Source organism: Dermacentor albipictus, chromosome 6, assembly GCF_038994185.2.
Source record: "Dermacentor albipictus isolate Rhodes 1998 colony chromosome 6, USDA_Dalb.pri_finalv2, whole genome shotgun sequence".
NCBI classification, from domain to species: domain Eukaryota; kingdom Metazoa; phylum Arthropoda; class Arachnida; order Ixodida; family Ixodidae; genus Dermacentor; species Dermacentor albipictus.
Genome location: NC_091826.1, coordinates 103,420,916 through 103,447,007, shown reverse-complemented (window position 1 = coordinate 103,447,007; position 26,092 = coordinate 103,420,916). Strand labels below are relative to the sequence as shown.

Genomic DNA, 26,092 nt, shown 5'->3' with positions numbered 1-26,092 from the left:
ACATAGCTCAGAAGGGTACATACTGTAACATTATCGATTGCTTGAATAATGGTTTTTTGCAATAGGTGTCACTACCTGACGCTTCAAACTGCATCACCCATAATACACTACCAACTTGCTCTCAATTTAAGCTTCGTGGCACAAACATGCTTCGTGGTTTGCGCGAGTGATGAACTGGAACAGATGCATAGGTAAATTGGTATATTGGATGTGTGCAACCTATAGATGCTGAAATTTAGGTACACATCATGCATATCTCGCCTCTGACTTTCATCAAATATAGAACTGCTTTTACATGAAGTTGACCAAGTTGTATGTTGGGCTTGAGGGTACAGCATGATGGGAGCAAAAGGCGTAGGGCAGTAGAAACTGGAGAAATGGACAGGCTACATGTGCATCCGGAACACACAGACCCTCTTTGGAGATACGGTAATTCTTGGAAAAGGCGTCAACAAGATGATCAGACTTATCATTGAGGCATATCGCATCGCCAGCTTTGGTGATGAGATGGCTGGTAAAGAGTTGGAATTCATGTGCCTGGCATGATTTTTTTTCGCAAAACGACCCATACTGTAACGAGTGGTGCTATCGGGGTACTCAGCACATGTTCTTTGCAGCCGAATGAAGAGTATGCTGTGATCCCGCAATTTGTGTGGTCGTGTCCATCTTTTGTTCGCTTTCTGGTGGGCTACGCCTTTTGCCTCCATCAAGCTATTTCATGTAGTTCTTTCATTGTAGCATGGAAAGTTTTTTAGGAGTCTCGTATATAGCCTATAAAGGGGCAAAAATTTTTATTTCGCCGATTTCTGCTAGCACACTACAAAATAGTCCGACAAATTGCCCTAATCTTGAACGACATTTTTGACAAAGCCCATGAATATGTAATTTCTGTATGACATGAAAACCTCTAAATAACTTTTGTTTTGCGAATAGTAGCGGTTGCTTCATAATTAAACTGTAAAATACCACCACGCTGATAAACAGAATAATATATTGCTGCATCTTTGGCACTGCCATGGGATGTTGAGCCATCATCAGCAAATCCCGCACTATGACAACAGCTATGAATAGTACTTTGTCCAACTGTCATTTCGTAGCATATTCTGAAAAATTAACTATGGCAGTTGATGACAACAAGGGTCATGGTTCAGTCTCTTAGGGACCCTTGTCTGTATACCATTTCTTTAACGAATTGTCATGAACGAATGACAAACTCAAACTGACCATCTCATTGTTCGTTTATAGCATATACATTTGTTAAATGCGGTTGCATGTGTTGCATGATTTTCTTTGTACCAGAACTTTAGAACCGCTTAAGCACAGCTTTCAACTCGCTGGATGCTTGGAAAAGGGGTGCGGTCCGCGTGAGACACCACCACAACAGCGAAGACGTTGCGTCCCTTTCTGCACGGAAGAGCGAAGGCCGACAGGCGCTGCAAAATCTTCCCGATAAACTGAACACGGTCCAAGCTATATAGTGTGTGTGTGTATACTTTATGCGTACTTTATATCTTTGCTTGTTGAATGTGACAGCTTGGCACACTTGTATTTCCACTAGTATGAGGATTCCACAGCAGCTTACTCCATTTGTTTCATAAGTGCACCAATGCTGTTAAGCGAAATCTTGTTAAAACCGAACTCTCAAGGTATTCCATTGATAATTTGTTTAAGGCGCGATCACGTAGGTAGCGGGAAAATCTTTGACATCAGCCTATAAGCAGCAGGGCTTGATATCTTAAGGGGGAGGTAAGTCATCAACCGGTCGGTTTTATAGCACTTTCCTCTCGTTGATTTGCTTTTGAAGCTTTCAACACTGCGTGAAGAACAAGCTGTTGCGCTTGAGGAAGACACATTTGAAAGCCCGAATTTCTTTTTTGGATTTCTCGCCAAAAATTGTAGCCCTAATCACTCTTTCTTAGTGAGGTTTTTATTTTTTAAACGTACCCTTTGGTGAGGCTTGGTTCGTTCCTCGGATTTATTTTTTTTTTTCGTTTTTCCCGTGCTCGGAAATTTTTCTTGCTCTCTTGCACTGTGGGCACAAGCTTTCCTAAGACAGCCTAAAGCATTTTGTGCTCATCCACCCGTCCTAGGTCTTGATAGCTGATGTTGCTGCCGAAATGGAGGGGAATAAACCACAATGACAGCCCTTGCACACTGTTAGGTTGCTAACGTAAGTGAGAAATGCCGATAGTTTCTTCAAGCTTGAGAATTTTAGTGGCTCTCCTGAACCATATTCGTTGTAGACGCACGGAGGAACAAGCCTTCCGCATAAGCTGAGTGCAACAGCGAAGTCTTTCCTTATAACCACAGCCCTGTCGATAAAAACAATACCACTGTCTTCGCCAACTTTGCAGAGTCATGAGCTGGACACTCCAGGACTCGCATCTTGAGTGCTCTTGGAATGCAGGGAACGAAGATGCTTCCTCTGAACACATCTCTAGATTGGAAGGGAGCTCAGTTTCTTTAGCATTACTGTTTTTTATGTTTACATCACGTCACCATCACTTGCCGACTTACGAACATCACAATTTACTGTTGCTCTTAGCTTCGAAGGTTTTCTTCTGGGCTTTGGTGCTTTTGCTTTTGATAGGTGCGCAGGAATGTTGGGAAAATAAGTTACTCTGCACCCACCTTAAGCGCCCACCTGCCACGTGGAATCTTAACAATGCTGCCTTTAACGATGTGCTAGTAGAAAGTTAAAGTCCTCGGCACGTTAAGTGCTGCCGACTGCACGTTTTCTCTTGAGAAGCATATCGACTTTGGCAGCCCAGCGCGCTGCATGTCAGCACACAGACTCTTTGTCAAACTTGGCTTACAACACAATACACGTGATCTCCAAGTCACATACCTATATTCCAATTTATCGATAAGCGATAGCACCAAAGGATCTTTTTCGGAGTGCACGCCGGCGACAGACAGCCTAGACAAACACCAAGAAAAGCACTGAACGTGCCCGCCGACAGACGGCGGCTCGATACCAACGCGACGCCAGCGCCATCTCCGAAGGTATAGACGAGTTGGAGCCGCCTCCGAAGCAGACTTATCCAACTGACCTAATCTACCAACGTTGGGTGCGGCCGGTATTTGTATTTGCACCGGTATTTGGAGTTTCTGGCGTGGACAAAGCGCAGTAGCAGCTGTGAAGCAACAAAAGCAAAGATGGGGCTCGGCGCCGTATTGGCCGGTTGCCTTTGCTCAAAAACATCGCCTTCCCGTGATGCTTGCGGCAGAAAGGAAGCTCCACGTCCACTCCCAGGGTTCTACAAGGAAAAGTAAATACCCAAGAAAGTGAACTAGGAAACAATGCCGCGGTAGTTCAATTCGTAGAGCATCGCACGCGAAATGCGAAGGTTGTAGGATCGTCCCCCACCTGCAGCAACTAGATTTTTTATCCATTTTCATTTCCATTAATTTATCGTTTATTTAATTTATTTATTAAGCACTAGTCATTTTCCCTGTGATGTCCTTGGTGTCAGTGTTTGTTGGCTTCTTATGATATGCGCACACAAATGTTATTCGAGAAAAAGTGCGATGTTATCAGGTGTTATTTTGTCACAGAAACGTGGAACGAAATTATGGGCAGGTGTACGTATGTGGTGGTTCCCAGGGAAATGTGCAGGCCGGGCTAATAATTTGACAATAGAAATTGCGCGACCAGTTTCTATATGAGGTTCAGACTTCCGTATGTAAGAGAGTTGCATTTTTCCTTTCCGGTTATTTGAGGAGAGCAATGGTAACCCTTAGTTGACTTTTTTTTTTGCAGAGGATGGCATCGACAAGCTCCTCGCAAGGTGCATGCGAGCAATCAGAAAGTCGCGACGACAAGAACGCCGGCTCTGCCAAGTGCTGCAGACGAACGAGCCGGTGCCAGAGCAGATCGCGCATGAGACACAGAACCGGCGCAACTGGCTGCTAGCTCGCTGCAGCGCGCTGCTAGCCTTTGAAAGTGAGTTACATGTTCAGGAGTAATTTGTATGAAATTTGTATAATGCACAGCAGAAAACGTCACCTCAAAATATTACATTTCGAACATTTTTCCGGCCACGTATGTATAACCTTTTTAATGAGACCTTGAAATGATATTTCTTTATTGTGCACAAGGATATGCGTTCTGAACATTTGATCTTAGCCTGCATACACGTTCAGTGAGAACACCGTAAGAATAGGCTAGGTGGCTGAACGAAGGCCGTCCAGGCGGAAAAATAGGTTGTGCTTGTATTGCGTAGCGCTCGGCAGATGGCGCCACAGACACAAGGGTCTTGGTTTTAAAGCAGAAAAGCAGGGCGAGAGCTATTACGGATGTGAAAAGCGTCATAAAACGTTCTTCGTATGTTATTCCAGCTTGACACGGAAACTTGTTTGGATTGAACGAAGCATACGTTTAACGAGACTAAGCGTGCTCCGATAGCCATGTAGTGCACGCTCTCTTCCATGCCGGTATAGGCGCATGGCACAATGAGGCCAGCGCAACGGTAGTCGGCTACAATACCTACCTCACCAACAGAACTTACCATGATGAGATGCCACAACCTCCCCGCGAAAACGACTTTTACGTGTACTGTAACCTCGATAAGCTCGCAGTTAAATTGTAATGCGCTGCAAAACAGGTTTCCAGTGTGGCTATTCGAAGGCCGCATTTTTTAATAACCGATGTTTAGGGTTCTGGTAGAGGTGGTTGTGATGTTAGTGTACAGGACGGACTAGCCTCTGCTTGTCGGCATTTGCCAATTTGTCATTCATATGGACGACTGTCATTTAAAAGCCAGGGACGCAAAAGCAGTAAAGTTTTGTGAAGATTGACATTTATTTGACAAATACGGAGAGCATGCCATAAACGAAATATTCGTACAAGCGTTTACGTTCCATAAACCAAGTGGACACTGGCACACATTGCGCACACACGAGGAAGTTCATGGCGCCCATCATTTATTTGAGCAAATTAAACGTAGAGTTTTCACTTACTGAAGCTTCAACAGCTTTTGCAGCTCCTGCGACTTATTTTTTGCCTCAGATTTGTGTTTGCAGAACTGCCTCATTCACATGGCTACATATGTGTGTAGCACGCCAGCAATAACTTCTTTTTATGATTGGCACAGGAGAACTGAAACTTGTACTTATCAAGCATGTGGTCCAATGTTAATTCATCGGCATTTCTGAGAGCCGCATGCTTGTGGAATTCCATCTCCTTTGCATGAAGCAACAGAAAAAGACATCGCTTTGGGTGCAAAAGGCCTCCCCAGGTTTTACACAGAACAAGGCTGCTTTCTGGCTGATGACGAAGTGCTCTTTGTTCCAATAATCCTTCACGGCATTTTGCACACGTTGTGCTTTTCAAGTACTTGTGGCATATAAAACCAGCTGAATAATAAATTATGCAATCTGCAGCTCCGGTGCTTCATGCAACTTATCGAACACGTGGTCTTCTTCCTCTTCAGCAGCAACTAGGCGGTTTAGCTTCTCTTTGAGTTTCTTCAGGTGTTCTTTTGACTTGACACTGTCCTCAAAAGCACATATAAAAATTTTTGAGTGTAAGTACAGGTGCACCTTGCCGCGATTCATTTTCAACGTGAGTTTCCGAATTTAGGGGATTTAATAAAACTGTAAACTGATACCATGTTGTAAAGCTGCAGAAATGCGGGCACAGATGTGTGGTCATTTTGGCCACCAGCCTGTCTGATAATCCCAAAGAAGCGTACCAACATGCCTTGGTTAAGTTTTCCTGTTAAAACACATTTGAAACCGCACTCCTTTAGCAGGTATCTTTATAGTTCTAGTGTGGACAAAATAGTCACACGAAGGCCCTCAGCGGTTTGCTCGGATAGGCAACTTGCTCTTGAGGTTTTTCCTTTTTCCATTTTATTTGAGCAATGCAACTACGAGGCCAGGACCCTCAAATCTCTGCTGCCAACAGTGATGCTTTCCTTTGGATGGTTTCGGGTGAGAGCATCAAAAAGATTGCTAAACCTTAGTGTGAATTCTGCTGTTCCCTTGACATTTTCGAGCACTTTTGTGCCTCGCTTCGAGTAGGACTGCGAGCCTTTCGCTACACTCCGGCTGAACAACTGAGTGGCCAGCTTCAACCGCATTTTTCGGTCGTTGAAGGGTTGATGTGGAACAGAGCTATTTTGAGGCAAACATGCAAATTTTCCGGCTGTTTAGAGTCCCCCATAAACAGCCTGCCAAAATGTACCCAGCGAACACAATCGCCATTTACGCACAACACTTTCTGTGAAAGTAAACGGTTTCGAACGCATTTCATCAGATGGGGTGCGTCAGAAAACATATATACATTGCGTTTCTCATCAATGGGATGACTGAAGTAGTTCCGGGACTGTTGCAATGCTCCAGTGACACCGAACTCCTTCTTCATTGCACGGTTCACATTTGCGCCAGCACAGGCGACCATGCCGTCTAAGACTTCCGCGTATTCAAGCAAAAGTATTGCAAACACTGCTATCGGCTGAGAGTTGCCAAATGTTGTTGCCAAATGACCCAAAGGGAAATACAAGCCCGTGGTCAGCAAGGTCGTCGCGGGCCGCTGAAGAATCTCCATAATCAGTGAAGCCACTGTATGTCATCGTCTTCGAACGAACTCGAATTTCCTTTCGAATGCGCATATCGTTGAAAACAAGCATTCCATGGCGTTTAAAATTGTCTTTAGTTCGCATCTTCTTCTCAAGGGCTGTGAAAAACCTCTTGCAAAAGCCACACCTGACTCTTATGATGCACAGGTACTTGCACACTGTCGTAACGCAAGGAAGTGGGAGCACCTCATTACCTCGCAGGAACGAGTATGCAGATCGGCTACGTATGTGCAACAGCAAGCACATCAGAAGCCAATCCTCCGCTTACTGCTGCTTTTTTTGTTCGTCAACCTCGCTGCTGCTACATACTCCTTTACCGCAGTCAGCCGAGCACTAGGGAGATCTATTGTGTGTAATTTCTCACTCAGTTCTTTTTTTGACATTTTTTGCGTGTGGATATGACCTTCTGCAAACTCAACCGACATTTTTTAAAGCTCTTCAGCAGACGATTTTTGGACCTTTTCAGAGCATAATTTGACCGACGCAGTGCTGCAACTTTGTCCTTGCTCTGGTATGAAGTCAACTGACGCGTACCTGAAGGCCTATGCCTGCACATTCTTTCATCTGTTTTTTTGGTGCATTCGCAGGACGCTTGAAAGGCCAGAACATTTGTGACATACTACAGTAAAAGCTCGTTAATTGGAACCGCAAGGGGAAGCCGCTTCAGTTCGAATTAACGAAAGTTCGAACTAACGAAAGTGAAGCAGGGCAAAAGTACACTGCGATTTGGAAGCAGTAGGGCATGTCAGAAATTTGGCGTGTCAGAAAGTGATGGTCTTCAAGTCGAAGCTCTGGGTCCGACTGTGCCACACCACTGATGTCCACCGAAACGAACGTTAGCCGAGGCTTAACACCATCACAATGAATCGCGACGGCAGATACCTCCTAAGCTGAAAACAGAGGTGTACAACCGATGAAGACTGCTGAGACAAAGACGCTGAACATGTGAAGGTGGCGAAGGCCCTGATTCGTTTGTTCTTGATTGCAAGTGCGGCTGCGACGTACTTGATTCGCTGTGTTTTGCAGCTTGCCATGCCATCTCCGCACAACATTAGCAGCTGTACAAGATTTGCGAAGCCTCCGTGATTCGCAACGGGCAAGAAGTCTCGGAGGTTACGTAGAACGGGGAGGCGGCAGCCGCCGCTGCCTTCTGGCTGACCCCGCGATCGGTTAGATTTTTTTCCGATTTTGCCTTCTCTCGCCGTTCTTTCCGTTTCGGAGGCAATACAGCCTTGTGTGTAGGCAGTAGGCGCGTTTCTCTGGCCGTGTGCCAGGCGAGCGTAGTTCGAATTATCCGTGATGGAACCTTCTCGCGTTCGAATTAACGGACTTTTTTATACATAGACTTTTGTGGAGCTCGGCCGGACCAAATCGTACAGTTCGAATTATCCATATATTCGAATTATTGAAGTTCGAATTAACGAGATTTCACTGTAGTAAGTTCGAGCCACTAGGGTCAAGAACAATAGAGCATCTCTTGTGCCGCCATCTCTGGTTGTTGTCGAGATATGCCCACTTTTTTTTTCAACGTGTCTATACTCCAGAGTGCTCGGTCCACCATTGCACAGTTTCATCTTATCAACATGCTCAAGGATAGCGTTAACGTCATCCATAGTTGTTAAAAGTACTTTCATACGGCACATCTGCCTTTGAAACTGACCTGCGCATCACGGTTGTTTGCCAGGATATCTTCATGAATTTCAGCAATTTTAGTGGTTACCAAGGAAGATGCGGGGCTCATTGGCGATAGGCATGCATCTGACAGTAAACGGCTGTGAGATTTTTTGATGCTCTCCAGCTGGGAGAAGACAACTCTTTTTACTTCTCCAAAGCCGAGCAGGTGGTATCCCCATGAGTTTGACGGAAGGAAAAATCGTGGTAAATCGCCGAACAAGCTTGCGAATGCGAGCGTATGCAGATTTTAGGGAGAAGCTAGACCCAGCAGACTGATGTATTTTATGACGTTTGCTGTTCAAACGCATCCATGTCGTGCTCCGGTGCACTCGGCAACGCTTCAACAGAGCTTCCGTTCATGCCACCACTGTCATTGCTACAAGAGGCTTCTCACTCGTTATGATCTTTTGATGCAGCGCATCGTCTGTTCGACTGCGACCGCGGTTGTGTTACCGCCAGGCGCTTCCTTGTTTTCACCGTTTTCGATAGGTAAGCCGGGCAGTCGGGAAATCTTGTGGGAGCACCATCGTCGCCAGTGATGCCTCTTGCGGAACACTCACCAAGGCGTGCCTTTTGTAGTGCGCTGTCCAGGTCTTGGACACAAGATGAGGCTCCAAGTGCTTTTCTCCGACGTGATCATTCGGCAGAAGGACTCGATCCTTTCTTGGGATAGCTCGACACCAAAGGTCAATTTCTCTGTACAGCCTTTGTAACCCGTTCTAGAGCGGGGAACAGAATGTTTCCTGCCCATCACAATCGCATGTGCACGCCTGACTCCTGAAAAAGAAACGCCGAGCCGTGTTGAGATAGGAGCGGGCGGCGCTAACACAGCAAACGTAAGCCTGTGACATCGTCATGCCATCAGTCGGAGAGTGACTAAAACATGCACCAGCGTTGGGACACTGCCGCTCCATGCCGCCATTCGGCCAGCTAGCCTATTACACTGTGAGTGAGAATAAAAGAACGCCGATGGACTCCTTTTTTTTTGTGAAAGGAAAACGCATGAAAGAGGTGACGCAGGCAGTCTGGTAGAGCATTTCGTGAAACAGAGCTAGTGAAGGGCAAAATACTTAGTACAGGGTAAAGAGGCACGCAAGAAACGTGTTTGATAGTTTCGTTTTCGAAAATTCCATACCACCATGACCAAGTTTTGCAACATTAGAAGGAACGTGCAGTGCACGTGCTCCCTTACTGCATGTTGTGTTTCCGTGCTGTGCCTGCTCTCTCCTTTAAAAAGCATGTCTATAGCTCCAGCAGATGTATGCGTTAACAATCCAGTTTGTCCATTTAAATATAATGCGGAATGCCAAATCCATAAGGAGAATCCTCTTCTGCATTTGCATCACACAAAACTTCGCACTAGCGGGCAAAATATGCACATAGCTGCTTATCATACAGACATGCCATCTCGTGATCAGATGTCTGAGCTAAAAACCTGCACAAACAAGAGGGAGGAGTACTTTCCACAGTGCCTTTCAACAGCTATCGGTGATAATGTAGCAGAGCGCTCACTGTTCTAACGAAAGAGGTGTTTAGAAGGGGCTAGAGCCGGTAAACACATTATAGAACATAGATGCCTTTCGTCTTGGTTTAGGTTCTCTTCTGCTACTAAAGAATGAATAGGGACAATACCGTGCTGTGTTGCACCTGAGGAGGTCATTCAAACCTGCAGAGCTAAATTATTCCTCTACGATGCAGCAAGCTCTAGCATTTCAATGAACATTAAAGGATTTGCAACCGTACTTTATTTGCCAGATTTCAACGTAATATTTACCACCATGCATCTTGGTCGGTTTTGCACGCAAAACAAGGATATCACTGCCTCCTTCACAGGTCCCATTTTTTTGCAAGAGTGTGATGTTGATGTTATCTACAAATCGGGAGTTTTACTTAGCTCACAAGATTATTTATCAAAAAGGACACGACACCGTTGCACGCAGGATGCTCATCGCTTTCCTAACCTTCCAGATGCTGCCGTACTGGTTTTGTGCTGGTACGTGCCGTACCCCGGAACCCCTTCAGCAAACCGGATCGCCTTCCCTGAAGCCACCACAACCCTGGGCTACCCGCCCGCCTCTCGTCACCGAAGCCATGAAGACGAGTCCAGTTTTAGCGGCAGAAGCTTCTTTCACCTGGCAACACCCTACGAAGGCGACGTCACCAGTCACATGGTCAAGTCAAGCCGTATTTATTCGGCGTGGCAAAGCTGATCAGCTGGGGCACGACACCGCTGCACGCAGGATGCTCATCGCTTTCCTAACCTTCCAGATGCTGCCGTACTGGTTTCGTGCTGGTACGTGCCGTACCCCGGAACCCCTTCTGAAAACCGGATCGCCTTCCCTGAAGCCACCACAACCCTGGGCTACCCGCCCGCGTCTCGTCACCGAAGCCGTGAAGACGAGTCCAGTTTTAGCAGCAGAAGCTTCTTTCACCTGGCAACACCCTACGAAGGCGACGTCACCAGTTACATGGTCAAGCCAAGCCGCATTGAAGCGGCGTGGCAAAGCTTATCAGCTGGGGCACGACACCGTTGCACGCAGGATGCTCATCGCTTTCCTAACCTTCCAGGTTAATCACTTACAAAATACTAAGGAATTTCGTAGCGACAATTGTTGTCTTCGCGGTGTCGTGCCCCTGCGACTTGAAATGGTGTAGAATTGTGCGTCTGTACAATGAAGCTGTTGCCTTTGCGTTTCGGTCCGATCTAATCCTCTTGCTCTCCGGAGATGTTGAACTTAACCCAGGCCCCGACAGAGACACAGTTTCTTCCCTTTCACAGACGATCAAAGAACTAAAAGAAATAATTTCAGAAATAGGTACAAATATAAATGAGCTCAGAGAAACCAACGTTCTCAAAGACAACACAATTGCTGCACTGACAAAGCGTATTTCTGTGCTAGAAAACGACCATCAGGACGAAGTAATTGCGACTCGACATAATGATGTCATCAAAGAGATAGCGCTGCTAAAAGCCGAGAGCACTAACACAAACAACAGAATGCGCCGTAATAACTTGCTTTTCCTCGGACTGGAAGACAACGAAAATGAAATATAAAAAGAATCTGGGAGAAAAATAACAATTTCTGCGCTAGCAAGCTGGAAATGCATCTAGAGCCAAGCGCTATTGAATGTGCCCATCGCATAGGCAAATACCGTCCTGAAAGAAAGCGCCCGATAATTATCAAGTTGACTAATTTCAAGTCAAAGGAATACATTCTGGCCTGTGGGTGGAAACTAAAGGCAACAAACTTCGCTATACGTAAAGATTTCGCTCCTGCTACTCCCATCGCACGTTCTTAATGGTTAGGTTTCATACGACCACAAAAATGTGCGTTCAAACTGCACGTAGGCAAGTTGCTCGTCAACAATAAGCGCTATCACTACGACCCTAGTTCTGACAGTGATTGAGACTACGAGTCCATTCATAAAGGCGCATGGAAACAGCACATCCCAAATAACAAGACACGAAAACGTGCAATGACGGACAACGAAGCCTATCACTTCAACCTCATCCCGCAATCGTACCTCATCTTTACCTCTCCTTAACATAGCCTTCACTAACATGCGCAGTTTGCTACCCAAACGAGAACAACTTCGCAGCTTCACTCACGACATCGATGCCGACATCATAGTACTAACTGAAACGTGGCTAAACAGAGACGTAAGAGATAGCGAAATTTTCCCTCCTAATTCCGGCTATGTTCTGCATCGCCATGATCGGAGCAACCGGAGAGGAGGGGTTGTTATATTAGCTATCAGAAACACCTTCTCATCTTCCCTGATCAGTCGGGATGATAATCTCGAACAATTGTGGACTTGCGCTTACAGCGGTGCTGGAAAGACAATTTTTGGCGTGTGCTACAGGCCGCCGGACAGCCATCCGTCATTCTGTGATTCAATCCGTAAAGCACTAACCGACATCACTGACACATTCTCTAACGCACCTATTCACCTCTTTGGCGATTTCAATTACCCTAACATTAACTGGCCTCTGCTTTCTGTAACCAACAGGTCACCGTTATCCGAAGCTAAACAATTTATTTATCTTATGCTTGACTTCAACCTGCATCAGGTGATATCACGTCCTACAAGAGGAGATAACACGCTTGACCTTATTCTCACATCTTGCCCCGATAGCGTAAGGAGCGTTACCACACTACCCGGTCTTAGCGATCACAACCTCATCCATATCTGCATGACAATTAATAGCACTTAAGAAACTCACCCACAACAAAAATAATAATAGATTACGAAAGGGCGGACTTTGACGCCATAAATAACGAACTCCAAAATTTTTAAAATGATTTTCAGCAGACTGACTTATCAAGAAGTGTTGATAGCAACTGGGAAGTTCATAAGAATGTATTGCTCAACCTGGAAGCTAGATACATACCAACAGTTCTCGTGAAATCTGACTCTAACAAGAATGGTTTATTAACGACTGAAAGGTTTCCTTGCTAAAAAGGAAAGGGTTTACCGAAAAGCCAAACTTACAAATGACTCAGAAACAAGGGAAAAATATGAAGTGCGCGCTAACCAATATATTCAAGAGCTGTCGATAGCCAAAGATAACTTCTTTAATCATGACCTTCTGACGATTCTACGATCAAACCCCAATAAATTCTGGCGCTTACTTTCAGTAAAGACACAATCTAGACAGATTGATCTAACAGATCCGGATGGTAATCTCATTAATTCTGAGACTACCTCAGTTTTCTCCATTGCCAACGACATCAAGATCAACCCTGATGGCATATTTCACTCAAACTAACCACCTCAGCCGGGCGTGATGGAATCAACGCCAAAATACTAGTTAACACCAGTAACATTTCTAGCCAGGTACTACATCTAATATTTACGCAATCCTTAAAGACTGAAAGCTTGCCCGACGACTGGTAGAAGGCCCATGTCGTACCAATCTTCAAGAGTGGCGACCGCTCCCGTGCTATAAATTATCGCCCAATTTCTCTGACCAGCATTTATTCTAAACTTCTAGAACATATAATCTCATCCAACCTAATGTCTCACCTGGAATCAACTTATTTTACCCTCACCAGCACGGCTTCAGAAAACTATTTTCATGCGAGACCGAACTCGCCGAGTTCACCCATGAAATTCTACATTTCATGGACCTTCATTTGTAGATTGATGGCATTTTAGTTATTTATTTATTTATTTCACGTACTTTCAAGGCCCGAAGGTGTTACAGAAAGGAGTGGAGTCAAAACAAGAAGGAATGCCGTAAAAAATACAAACAAGTATTAACAAAAAATTAACAAAAAATATTAACAAAAGGCATTCTGAACGGCGATTTTGAAGTTAGTAGGGACGGTGATGAGTGCAATTGAGGCGGGAAGGCGATTCCAGTCCGTGCTTGTCCTGGGGATGAATGAGTCACTGTACCGGTTAGTACGGCACAATGGCACCCCGATTTTAAGGCTGTGGTCAGTGCGGGCAGAAATATAAGACGGAGGGGCAAGGAGGGTCTCTTCTAAAAGGGGGTTCAAGTGAAAAACTTTGTGAAAAAGGGAGAGACGGGAAGATTTGCGGCGTGACGAAAGATCAGGTAAGCTAAGAGTTCGTTTCATTGAAGAAATACTTGCATAGCGACAATAATTAGATAATATAAAGCGTGCACTGCGGTGTTGAATACTTTCAAGAGTAGAAACTAATGAAGACTGAGTCGGATCCCAAATGGCTGAAGCATACTCCAATTTGGAGCGAACTAAAGTTTTATAAAGAGTTAGCTTCAGGGAAGAAGGGGCAGAGCTAAAATTACGGCGTAAGTAACCAAGCATGCTATTAGCGTTTTTAGTAACATAGTCAATATGCGAGTGCCAAGAAAGGTTATTTGATATGTGAAGGCCGAGATACTTGTAAGAGCTAACTGACGTCACAGGTGCACCATTAATAAAGTAGGTGTGCGTGGCAGTGTTCCGACATATACGCATGGCCTTGCATTTATTTGAATTTACTTGCATGCACCAATTAGAACACCACTCAATTACGCGGTTGAGGTCGTCATGCAGCTCTTGGGAATCTGAAGGATTAGTAATTTAACGGTAAAGAACACAGTCATCCGCGAAAAGCTTTATGGAAGAGGAAAGAACGCAGTTCGGAAGATCGTTAATATATATTAGAAAGAGAAGTGGACCCAGGACTGACCCTTGAGGAACACCTGCTGGTACTTCAGAAAACCGAGAATTACAGTTATTAGTGTTTACAAACTGCGTCCTGTTAGAAAGTTTTTGATCCACTCGAGTACATTGGCGTCCAAGTTAAGTTGAGACTGCTTAAGCAGAAGTAAATCATGGGTCACAGAGTCAAAGGCCTTGGCAAAATCCAGAAATACGCAGTCAATGTCGGTACCTAGATCAAAAATTGCAAAGAGATCATTAGTAAATGTTAAGAGCTGTGTTTCACAGGAAAATAACTGACGGAAACCATGTTGACAGGGGTTGAAAAAGGAGTTTGATTCTAAAAACTCAGCCAAATGTGAATATATTATATGCTCAAGAATTTTACATGAAATGCTTGTTAGTGAGATAGGCCTGTAATTGCTGGGTAAGTGTGTGTTACCTGATTTATGAACTGGAATCACCTTTCCCACGCACCAGTCGTGTGGAAGAACAGACTGCTGTAATGACTGAGTGAAAATGTGCGATAAAATAGCAGCAGAAAATACATTAGTGCACTTCAAAATTTTTGAGTTCAGGCAGTCTGGGCCGGCAGAGGAGGACGTTTTTTGATTGTTTATTAGGCAGCTAACACCAACCCAGTCAATAGAGACTGGATCCATGGGCGAAAAACCAGAATTGGATACAAGCGGTAATCCCCGTGGCATTGTGGTAACATGTGAATAAAACACATCATTAAATACATTACAGCATTCTTCAGGAGCAACAGGTTGATCATTTGGGTATGTTAATTGGATTATTTTACTTGGAGTACCGTTAACTATGGTCCAGAATTTACGAGGACTAGTTTGCAAGATGGACGGAAGGGTAACAGAATAAAAATTCTGTTTCGCACTAGCGGCGGCTGTGTTGTCACTTTCAGTGAGGTAGTATGCGGAACAAGCAACGTCACTGCATGAAGCTTTTGCGCGACGAAACAACCGCTTTTTTTTTTGTTACGTAGTCGCTTCAAAAAGGGGTTGAACCAAGGGGACCGTGGCTTGCAAGCGACTGTTCTTTGCGGTACGAAACGTTCGATTAATGAAAATTTATTTTTGAAAATGCACCAGTTTTCTTCAACACAGCACTGAGCGCTGAAATTTTCTTGGATTACTCAAAAGCATTCGACCGCGTTTCCCACAATCACCTGCTTCAAGAACTCGCATCTATTGGGACCCCAAATAGCTTGCTTACCTGGCTTGAACACTTCTTAAAAGGGCGCACATAGTTTACCTCTGCAAATAGCCATAATTCATCTCTTAGCAGCGTAACATCGGGTGTGCCACAGGGTGCTGGTTTATCGCCTCTACTTTTCCTCATCTACATCAATGACTTACCTGCTAACATTAAGAATAAATTACGTCTTTTCGCGGATGACTGTGTCCTATACTCCCCAATCAAAGGCTCGAATGAAATCGCCGCACTACAACGGGATCTCGATTCCATCGCAGTATGGTGCGAGAAATGGTACATGCCGCTTAACCTTACTAAATGCAAAGCTCTGTCATTCACCCGCAACCACAGCTTAACCAGTCGCACCTTCCAATAAATTCAGCTCCTATCAATTATGCCCCGTCTTACAAATATCTCCGCGTTCACATGACATCGACACTATCATGGGCAACTCATGTTGACACCATCTTTTCTAATGGTTCACGCACCCTGAGATATTTAAAACGCAACCTGAAAGCCACATCACCAGAAATAAAAAAGCTAGCATATCTAACATTCGTACGTCCTCAGTTAGAATATGCGTCATCTATCTGGTACCCTTCCCAATCATATCTAACCTGTGACATAGAAGCAATACAAAATCGCGCTGCTTGGTTTATATCTTTCAATTACTCTCGTGACACCAGCATAACCGCACAAAGCGTACACTTGAACTACCATCACTTGCTTCCCGCCGGATCATCTCTCGTCTCTGCTTGCTTCACACCTTTTATTACCATCCACACTCCAGGCATTCCCTGTTAAATCCACCAGCATTAACACCCATTACCATTAACACCCATTAACACCCATTAACATCCATTAACACCCATTAACACCCATTACCATTAACACCCGATCGTCTGCCATGAACACTTCATTCTTTCCCGACGCTATAACCCATTGCAACCACCTCCCAGAAGATATCGTGTCATGCACTGACCGTAAAACGTTCCGCGAAATGTTAACTAACCACACTGCTTAATTGCCGATACCAGCGACCCTTACTCTAACACGATGTTCCTTTTTTTTTCACAATTGTTCCTGGCTTGTATTGGTTTATTGTTGTTTCTTTACTGTTCTGTACATTTCTTCTAACATTGTTACAAGGATTAAAGCCCTCCCTTATGTAATGCCTCCTGGCCTTTAAGGTGAAAATAAATAATATGAAATGAAATGAATTGCACTATCATCTGGACTATCAACTTCTGGACCTAGCTAATCAGGCATTGGGTGCGCGCGTGCACAAACACGCACACAATCCCTCTAAGGCGCTCTTTACCGCTACTATGCGACTTGTTTCCCACACTTCACACACACACTTCTTTCCACTTTGACATTCCTGATGCTAATCCAATCAAATGTACTTGTCGAACATTTAGGCAGTGCTTCAATACCGACATGCTACCCCGATTTCTAACGAAATTATGGTTCGCAACTGCGAAAACTGCGTGAAGTTCTATCGCGACAATACATATATCATTTCCTTGCGTGCCTCACTCATGAATTTTAACCTTTCGAACATACCTCATGGTTTTGTAAAAGCTGCCGCGAGAATCTTTTGCAATATCTAATGAAAGTTAGCAGCTAATCTGTGAAGATGTCTAGTAGGCAACTTTTAGCATAACGTTAGCAGTGCTTCCATATGGCTACCGTATTTTTAAACTGCATATGGAATACGCCTTTAAAACATTATTTACTGTCTTTGTGCTTTTTTTGTATGGTAGCCCGCTGACAGATTACACGTCCCGTGTGACTAACGATGTCCAAACGTACAAGAATTGCATTGTATAGCTCTCTTGCTTTTTATAACACGTTAGAATTGTGGTAGTGTGTAGGTTTGCCATGCAGAAAGGTAAATGTTACTGAAAAATATTTGCTTTTGTTTCCGATGTGTCAGAATCCGGTGACAGAATTGAATCTTTGCTTTTGTAGAGGGCGCGAACGTTCCTCAAGAGGCGGAGCCGGAGGCGTCTTCCGACGAAGACGAGGCTGCCTTCTGTGAGTGCTTTCAATATTGCAGCGCTGGAACCGCAGTCGTAACTGAATCGTATGCCCTAGTAGCCTGCAGGTTTGATTTGCTGCACAATATGGGTGCAGAAGGAAACTTCATTGCTGTTCGTCAAATTAGGGTATATAGACGTTGTTCACTTCATCGTATCTGGCTGGTTCCTGTCCAGAGCGTAAAGCATGACAGGTTGTTTCGATGTCTAAAGCAAGAGAGAGAGAGAGAGAAAGGCAAAGGAAAGACAGGGAGGTTAACCAGAGATTATCTCCGGTTGGCTACCCTGTACTGGGGGAGGGGAAAGGGGAAGCGATAGGTGAGAGGGAGAAGGATTAAAAAAAATGAAACAAAATGCAAAAGCAAAAGTCTAAAGCAAAATGTTTATTATATTACTACTGCTAGATCATCACAGCCAGCCAACTTTTCATCTGTGCTATGCGGCACCATTAAGGGGTAGAATAACGGTTTTCTTTACATTAATATACATGAGTTCTCTGTTATGACTACTGTTTGTGCTGCAGTTTTTCATATGATGGTGCATTGAATTCAACTTTGGTGTACCATTGTTCTGATGCAGCAGTTAATTTTTATATTTCTCTTTTCCAAAATGCTTGTTGCCATGTGTGACGCTTTACTTGGGTTTATTTATATCAAGTATTTTAAATTTATGTACCTTACACCTCCTTCTTGGGCAGTAAAAAGGGCTGCAGTAGTCGAAATAAGAAGACACACAACGCAGTTTGTGAAGGATGCAAGGAATAATTGTCCATTGAAATCTCGAGGTTTGAAACAATGACGGCCTGCTTTGGGGGACAAAATTGAAATTAATTAGAATTGACAGTTGGGCGAGTTTGTGCGACAGCGATGTATACAGAGCTGTTCAATGTCAATTTGGAGTTTCATTCCGGGATCGGGGTGATAAGCCAGTTTTCAAATATTGCGCAGCTGTTGCAAAACATCCCAATAAGGTGGCAATGTAAATTAAGGAGCCATGAATATTCGTCTAACATATGAACGCAATGATAGGGTTGTCACAACAAGACCTCTAATATATATGGCATAAGAACAAGCATTACTTGCTGCGCTCAGTGCATTGATACGTCCTTCAGGGCATGCTGCACGTGTCACTACATTGTCAACTTGTTTGTTGTGTTCTTGTTTCAACAGACTTACGCACAATGTGTCTTTTGAACACAATGGAAATTCACTCACAAAATTAGTGCAGACTTATTCAAGTCAAGGGCCTGCCTTGCGGAACGCTGCCGAATCATCAAAATTATTAGCCTACTCATTCCACACCCACAGCGCCGCATTCGACTCCCCTTGGATGTACCTCATCTGCTTCACGCTTTCCTAGTATTCGTGGATTGATGAACCACTGTACATATGTTTGGAGTGAAGGCGGGGCACGTCTAGACTCACAGCACCGCCATTGTCCCGCCCTCCGTGTATGATGGTCTGTTCTGTTTCATGTTTTAGAGCACAGGCCTCACATTGGCTCCCGTTCCCACATTTCATGTCACCCTCATGCCTAGTCGTCACCGAGGTGATCGTCAGCGCTCTTCTCCAGCTGCTTGCGTTCCTGATGCAATCTGTCGTTCGCAGCACGAGCCTGGCTCTCCCCTTGTCATATAATATAGGTTTCATATATCAATTACTCGAGAGAACTCTGGCGCTAGTGTCAACGGCAGCTGCAGTGGCAGTGGTTGCACCAGCGTGGGAATTATGGGAGGTACAGGGATTTGCCTAATTTCGTCCTTTTGGCTTCAAGCGGCTTTGTGGCTTAGTAAGCTCGCCATTGTCAGCAGTGTACTGTGTAATTGGTAATTAAATAAACATTAACATTGTCCGACAGCAGGATTTGAACACAGTACCTCAATCACAGACGCCTGATATTGAAACCATTAAGCCACAGATGCATGTATCGATAAGCGATGTGAAACACCCTTACGAAATTATCGCAGGCATGAGTAACCTTAAGACGTTTCGTGAGTTTCGATTTGCCCACTTCGACAAGCTCAACATTTTCAATTATTGCTTTGATTGTATAGATTGCTATGAAATTTACCACAGTAAGATTTATATAGCGTAACATACGAAGCCACAAAAACTTCTGAATCAACAAGCACGAATATGCGAGAAATCAACGTCCTTCCCTTCATCCCCATGGCAAGACGACTGCAGCACCAGAGTTCGCACCAGTATATTGTAGGAAACTCTATGCCCCTTGTCCTCGAAAGCCGGATCACGGGTTCAAACGTATCCTCTCGCTCCATTCCCTCGCGCAGCGCTGTTTGGGTTACTCTCGCTGCTACCCTCCACTCCGGCTTCGCCGTCCCTTCTCCCACTGTCGCGGCACTGCAGCGGTGCCGGTGGCGGGCGCGCCTTACCGCTTCGCGCCTGATCCTCGGTTATCCACTCCTTCGTCTCTGCGTCGCGTGGCTGTATGGCTCTCTGCCGTGTCTATCGCTTCCCCGTTTGCGGAGCGCGGTCCTCGGTGTCATATGTCACCTCTGGCAGTGCTTGCGCCTGGCTGTCCTGCCACCTCCATTCTTGCCCTATACGTCCCGTTACCTGGCGCAGTGTCGTTGCGGTGACTCGAAAGACAATTCTAGCGTTTCGTCCTGTTACTTCTACTTCCCACTCGAAACTTGTACGGCCACGTTGAGGCCTGTCTGTCAGTGAAGAGTGCGTGACCTCTACTGGATACCTGTGTTCTCCGCCCATTTTCTCATGCCAGCTCTTAAGGAAGAATAAATGTTTGCTAATCTCCCTCCCCTCTCCACTACTGTGAACCGCTATACGATGGCGCGTTACCAGAGGGGCGACTCGATAGCGGCCGATCGCAGTGTGTGCTACCGAATCCGACACGAAGAACCGCGTACGCTTTGTACTGCGTGTTTTGTATGCATAACGAAGAAGCGCAATGGTCGGCCAATTTCTTTTCTAATATTCACGTGTCCAGTGCACGCTGGAGGAAGGTTTGGAACGAAAGTCGGGAATGTTTAAAGGGACACTAAAGCGAAACAATAAATCAGTTTAGACTAATGGAGCATTGTTTGAGAACCCTGCAGGCAGTTATTTCAAAAAGAATGTTTGATTATTAGATGAGAAAATGAAGATACAAGTATCAGTATGTAATGTCGCGCGGAAACCCCAGTGCAGGTATGTCAGCGTGACGTCAGGGACCGCAAAGTATGTTTTTGCATTTGTGCCGCGTCGGCTGAGTAAAGGTTCCCGAAACTTGCCATGCTTAATATTTGGCTCCTTTAGAACACAATGTAGTCAATCTGTACCGCTATATTTAATTAAGAGGCCCTAGAAGATACCATCGAAATCGAGGACGTCATAGCCCCGAGGTGCGGGAAATGAAGTAGGTGTCGCCACGCGTATTTCGTTATTGCGCTCTTTCTGGCTTACCAAACGTCCTATCGTTGTAAGAGTGGTATTTTTGGTGTTGTGGAACGGCAATTTACTGATGCAGAAGAAATCATTTTTCAATTTAGTGTCCCTTTAACGCCTCCTTCACCTCCGCCGCGGGTGGGGCCGATATTGCGCCATCTTCGGGAGCGGCCCTGGTAAGGGGAGTGCTTGACGCCTGGCTCACCTTCGTCGCGGGTCGGCTCGGCACTGCATTATCTTGCACCATCTGCACTATGCATAGACTCACTGCACCGCCATCAATGCCCCTTGCCTGCATCTTCTCTTGTACACCTTCTTCTAATATTCGCAGATTGACGGCATGCTGTTAGGTTTCCATGTGGGTCGCGGCACCGTCATTTTCTTTCCTTCGCCGCATCTCCTCTGTGTTTTTCTAATATTCGTGCATCCAAGGCACTTTCTAGGAAGGTTTGGAACGACAGTGAGGGAAGCCTACACCCATGCTGTAACGAGTGGTGCTATCGGGGTACTCAGCACATGTTCTATGCAACCGAGTGAAGAGTGTGCTGTGATCCCGCAATTTGTGTGGTCGTGTCCTTCTTTTGTTCGCTTTCTGGTGGGCTACGCCTTTTGCCTCCATCATGCTATTTCATGTAGTTCTTTCATTGTAGCATGGAAAGTTTTTTAGGAGTCTCGTATAATGCCTATAAAAGGGCAAACACTTTTATTTCGCCGATTTCTGCTAGCACACTACAAAATAGTCCGACAAATTGCCCTTCACTTGAACGACATTTTTGACAAAGTCCATGATTATGTAATTTCTGTATGACATGAAAACCTGGAAATAACTTTTGTTTTGCAAATAGTAGCGGTTGCTTCATAATTAAACTGTAAAATACCACCACACTGATAAGCAGAATAATATTTTACTGCACCTTTGGCGCTGCCATGGGATGTTGAGCTATCATCAGCGAATCCCACACTATGATAACAGCAATGAATATTACTTCGGTCCAACTGCCATTTCGTAGCATATTCTCTAAGGGACCCTTGTCAATATACCATTTCTTGAATCAATTGCTATGAACGAATGACAAACTGAAATCGTCCATCTCATTGTTCGTTTATAGCAGATCCATTTGTTAAATGCGGTTACATGTGTTGCATGATTTTCTTTGTACTAGAACCTTAGTTTAACACATCTTTGTTTCAGACCCGTCTCTCGCGACGCGGCTGGAAGAAGCGCATGCAGCACTGGGAGCCTGGCGATCGGCGAACCGAGTGGCCAGGCAGTCGGGAAAGCTGGCGGACATTGCCGTCCTGGCCATCAGGAAAGCGGCCGGACGTCAGAAGGTGCAGGAGCTGCAAACTGCTGTGCAAGGCCTCCACGACTTGTGAGGGGCGTAGCCCTTCAGTGTGTGTGTGTTTGTGTGTGTGTGTGTATGTGTGTGCGTGTGCGTGTGCGTGTGTGTGTGTGCGCGCGTGTGTGTGTATGTGTGTGTGCGCGTGTGTGTATGAGTGTGTGCGCGCGTGTGTGTGTGCGTGTGTGTGTGCGCGTGTGAGTGTGTGTGTGTGTGTGCGCGCGTGTGAGTTTGGGTGCGTGGGTGCGTGTGTGTGTGTGTGTGTGTGTGTGTGTGCGCGTGTGTGTGGGGGGGGGAGTGCATGGAACCACGATAAACTGGAGACTCCAACTACGTGGGTCCTGTGTCAGATATGGTCGAGCACTACCCTGAGGGCGGTCACCGCCTCGTCAACTGCCGCTCGTGCAAGAATCCCGTCACCAGAATGAGCGTCTATTGGTTCACTTGCGGGGCGGCTGCAAGTCGGACGTGCTGGACACGAACCAGGTGCGTACGTCGTCCGCTAGCGGCGGCCCCGACGCCGACGGTTCTCTCTCCACGCTGCTGAGCAAGATTGACAACCTGGAGAACGGTCTGACGAGGACAAATGACTTCGAACAAATGCTGCGCGAACGAATTAGCGTCACTGCGCAGCCACCACCGGTTCTCAGTGACGAAGTCGCAGGGACGACAACTCATTGACGGCCGGACACCACCACTGCGGTAGACACTACCACACATGCCGGCGGACAACGGCAGCAGCCCGACGTCGTGTCGGCTTCTTCGACGTCTCCATCCGAAGAAAACGCTACGCCAGTACCCAACCGTGACGCCGCGGTGGCAGACTCCCCGAACCAATCGAGAGATCAGTCGCCCTCTGAGCCTCTCGTGAAAGGCCTCAATGGTGAGCCCGAGGCTGTAGTCGAGTCAACGACGCCTTCAGATGCTGCTGAAGAGCAGCCCAGACCAGAACCGAAAGCCTTTTTTCACTCACGTCTGGGTGACCAAACCCCTCCGCAAGTACCGTAACGCGCCGCTGCAGGTCTTCACGAGCAACGTACTCACTGTGGGCGAAAAGGGGTACAGGATGAGGCTGGAAGGCAAGTTCCACGACCTGTCTTCACCTGTCTTCACCTCGGACTCTACATGAGGATTGTCAGGGGTCCCAGCGACGCCTGTCTCGAATGGCCGTAAAACCGCAAGTGCTCCTTCGTGGTCCTCCACCATAAGCAGCACCCCAGAGACGTAAGCTACAACGGTCTTTGGCTAAATGAACGTCCAGAAAAGGCAGCATGCGGTCAACACGGTTCGGAAGCGGCGGAAAAAGGATAACGACAGCATCGGCCTTGACAGGTGCCTGTCGGTCGCGGAAACGCTGCAGAGTGTCAAGAACAACGAATTGTCAAGAACAACGAATGCAGGGTGCGCTTCATTGTTGAGTGAAGTGCTCACCACCTCTTGCGGAGCAAGGCCTGTCGGGATAAGACAGACTTGCTTCCAGCATTTGGACTCTTTTCTCGAGAGCGGTTACGAAGCATTTTTAGCACACATCCATCCTTTTTTTGTTGTTGCTGCCTTGTCATCGGTCGCATGTCGAGAGCATCATATTTTTTTATTTGGTTGTTGGAATGAATGAATATGGCGACTAATGTTGAGTGAATTGCTAATGGTGTTGCTTGCTCTGTCTTTGCCATCGAAAGCACTGACACACCAGACGTTGCACCAAAGCAGATGAAATGATGTAGAAGTTAGGCGGCAGGGAGGCACTGCTAGTTCAGAAGCTTTCTTTTCTTTCTTTTACTGTTTCGTTATTTCTTTCCTAACTGATCGCCTGAACTAGACTTGCAGATTCAGAGCCATCAGCATAGTGGCTAGACTTGCGAGCATGTGGTAAAAGAATTGATTATCTGTAAGCTCAGTTAGATGCACAAGTTGAAATGTTCGGCCTTCCATGGGTTTTTGCTGTGGTACCTTTCATCAGTCGTTTTATGTGTTTATCACCACCACCTCGTGCACTGGGTGTTCTACGGGAACAAGTTGCAAGACGAAGTTTCACTGCTAGACTAATTCTGTTGTGAGCTTGATTTTATAGTTGAACGAGGTAGCAGGCTCTATTGAACAGATCGCTTGCACTGATGTCGCTGCCACCGTTCTGGCAAAACATTTGCACGCACTAGTCTTATTCTCTCTTCTTCGGTAGTGCAGAAGAGGCTGAGTGCCTCACCCAAATGGTGGAAGCGACATTATGTGCAAGCCTTCTTTTATACATGTCATGATTTCGGAGGTTGCAGGCAAATATGGATTGATGCACAAGTTGAAATGTTCGGCCTTCCACGGGTTTTTGCTGTGGGTTTTGAGTAAGGTGGATCACTCTCTGGTTATGAAAACGTGAGCTTATGTTTGGCCACTGGATCTCAGTAGTTTGCTTGCCATATGGTAAAGTAAGCACCTTTCTTCAGTGGAGTAATTGGGCCAAATGATGTCACCATCATGTCTTGCGCTTATCTTACCTATATGGAAAACCAAAAACAATATAAATATTACATAGAACGAATCAGCATAATTGTGGGCTCGGGAATTCGTTGCATCAACCCTATTGATCAACGTTTGCTGTATCCTGTGACAGCTAAGGTGGCATTGGCACATGACATCACCAAACGTCACTGATGGGCTCCTGGGATTTATTGGCGCCAGGCTTGGTGCCTTGTTGTGCAAATGCCAACTGTTGTTTCAGTGTTTGTTCGTGCTGTCATCATCTTTGATGCAAAAAATTGTATGCAGCAGTATTAAGTTTCACCATGTTTTGGCTCATGAACTAGGCATTGTCTGTCTTGCTTTTCTGACAGAGAGTGAAGGGTGACATCACTATACCAGAACTGTGGCCTCAAGATTGTGTTTGTGTTGTATTGTGTGGTGTATATAATACCTCTAATTGCAGAAGCCATGCCAGAGAGTTCCAGTAATTTAGACGAAACATTTATGAAGAACTTCTTGACATGTGCCACCATAACAACACCTTCCTGCAGGTTGCATTCTCTCACGTATATGCTTTCCATCATTTTCATTCTACTTTCCATATGTTTTCACTGCACAAGGGACCGAAAAGCAGCTCTGTAACTTAAACATCAGCTACACATTTTGCGCTGAAGTAAATGTTGTGGGTTGTATTCCCCGTCGATCACTTTCAAAGTGTACTAAAAGTGTGAGACGGGACAGGAACATTCTCCTGTGTTTCACACTGTTAGAATACTGCAAGTTTGTACCAAGTAAGCAAAATCAATGGATGACGTGCTTGAAGGTATCATTTTCAATTTGCATTCATTGAAAAATCTGCAGCCAGATGAATGCGTGTTTTTCGCTTAGGTGTTGTGTTCCTTGTTACATCGCACATAAGTTACACCCCAAAGTGGTCTACCGTGGGCACGGCCTGAGCTGTGTTGTTGTCTTACCTTGGTAAAACTTTATTTTTCCGCAGAATTTCAAATCACGCAGATGAATCTCTTTACTTATTTCTTTTCCTTCCACTTTTTAAATATTTTTTTCAGCTGCATGGTGCATCTGGCGCTTCATTTGTTGTCTGTGTGCCCTGTTTTTAGTTCCTTTGCTTTGAACCTAAGCATGTGGTGATAAATTATCACTTAAACTTTCTTTTGCATCTGTCTGTTCATTGCACCTGTGAATTGGCAGTGCCACAACAGGACTGCTTTGTTTTAATGAGGC

The 26,092-nt window shown here is 45.4% G+C and overlaps 1 protein-coding gene across 2 annotated transcripts in view; it reads left to right on the top strand.

Annotated features, from left to right (window-relative positions):
• The window catches only part of LOC139061313 (uncharacterized), a 413,371-nt gene that overhangs the window by 108,775 nt on the left and 278,504 nt on the right, over positions 1-26,092 (top strand). Inside the window, exon 12 of one of the 2 annotated variants that reach the window (XM_070541142.1) lies at positions 22,246-26,020. The exons of the other annotated variant lie outside the window; for it this stretch is intronic. Within the exon in view, the coding sequence (XP_070397243.1) occupies positions 22,246-22,430 (185 nt within the window). The 3' untranslated portion in view covers positions 22,431-26,020. Of the gene's footprint in view, positions 1-22,245; positions 26,021-26,092 lie in introns of those variants that run through there. 2 annotated transcript variants of the gene reach the window in all.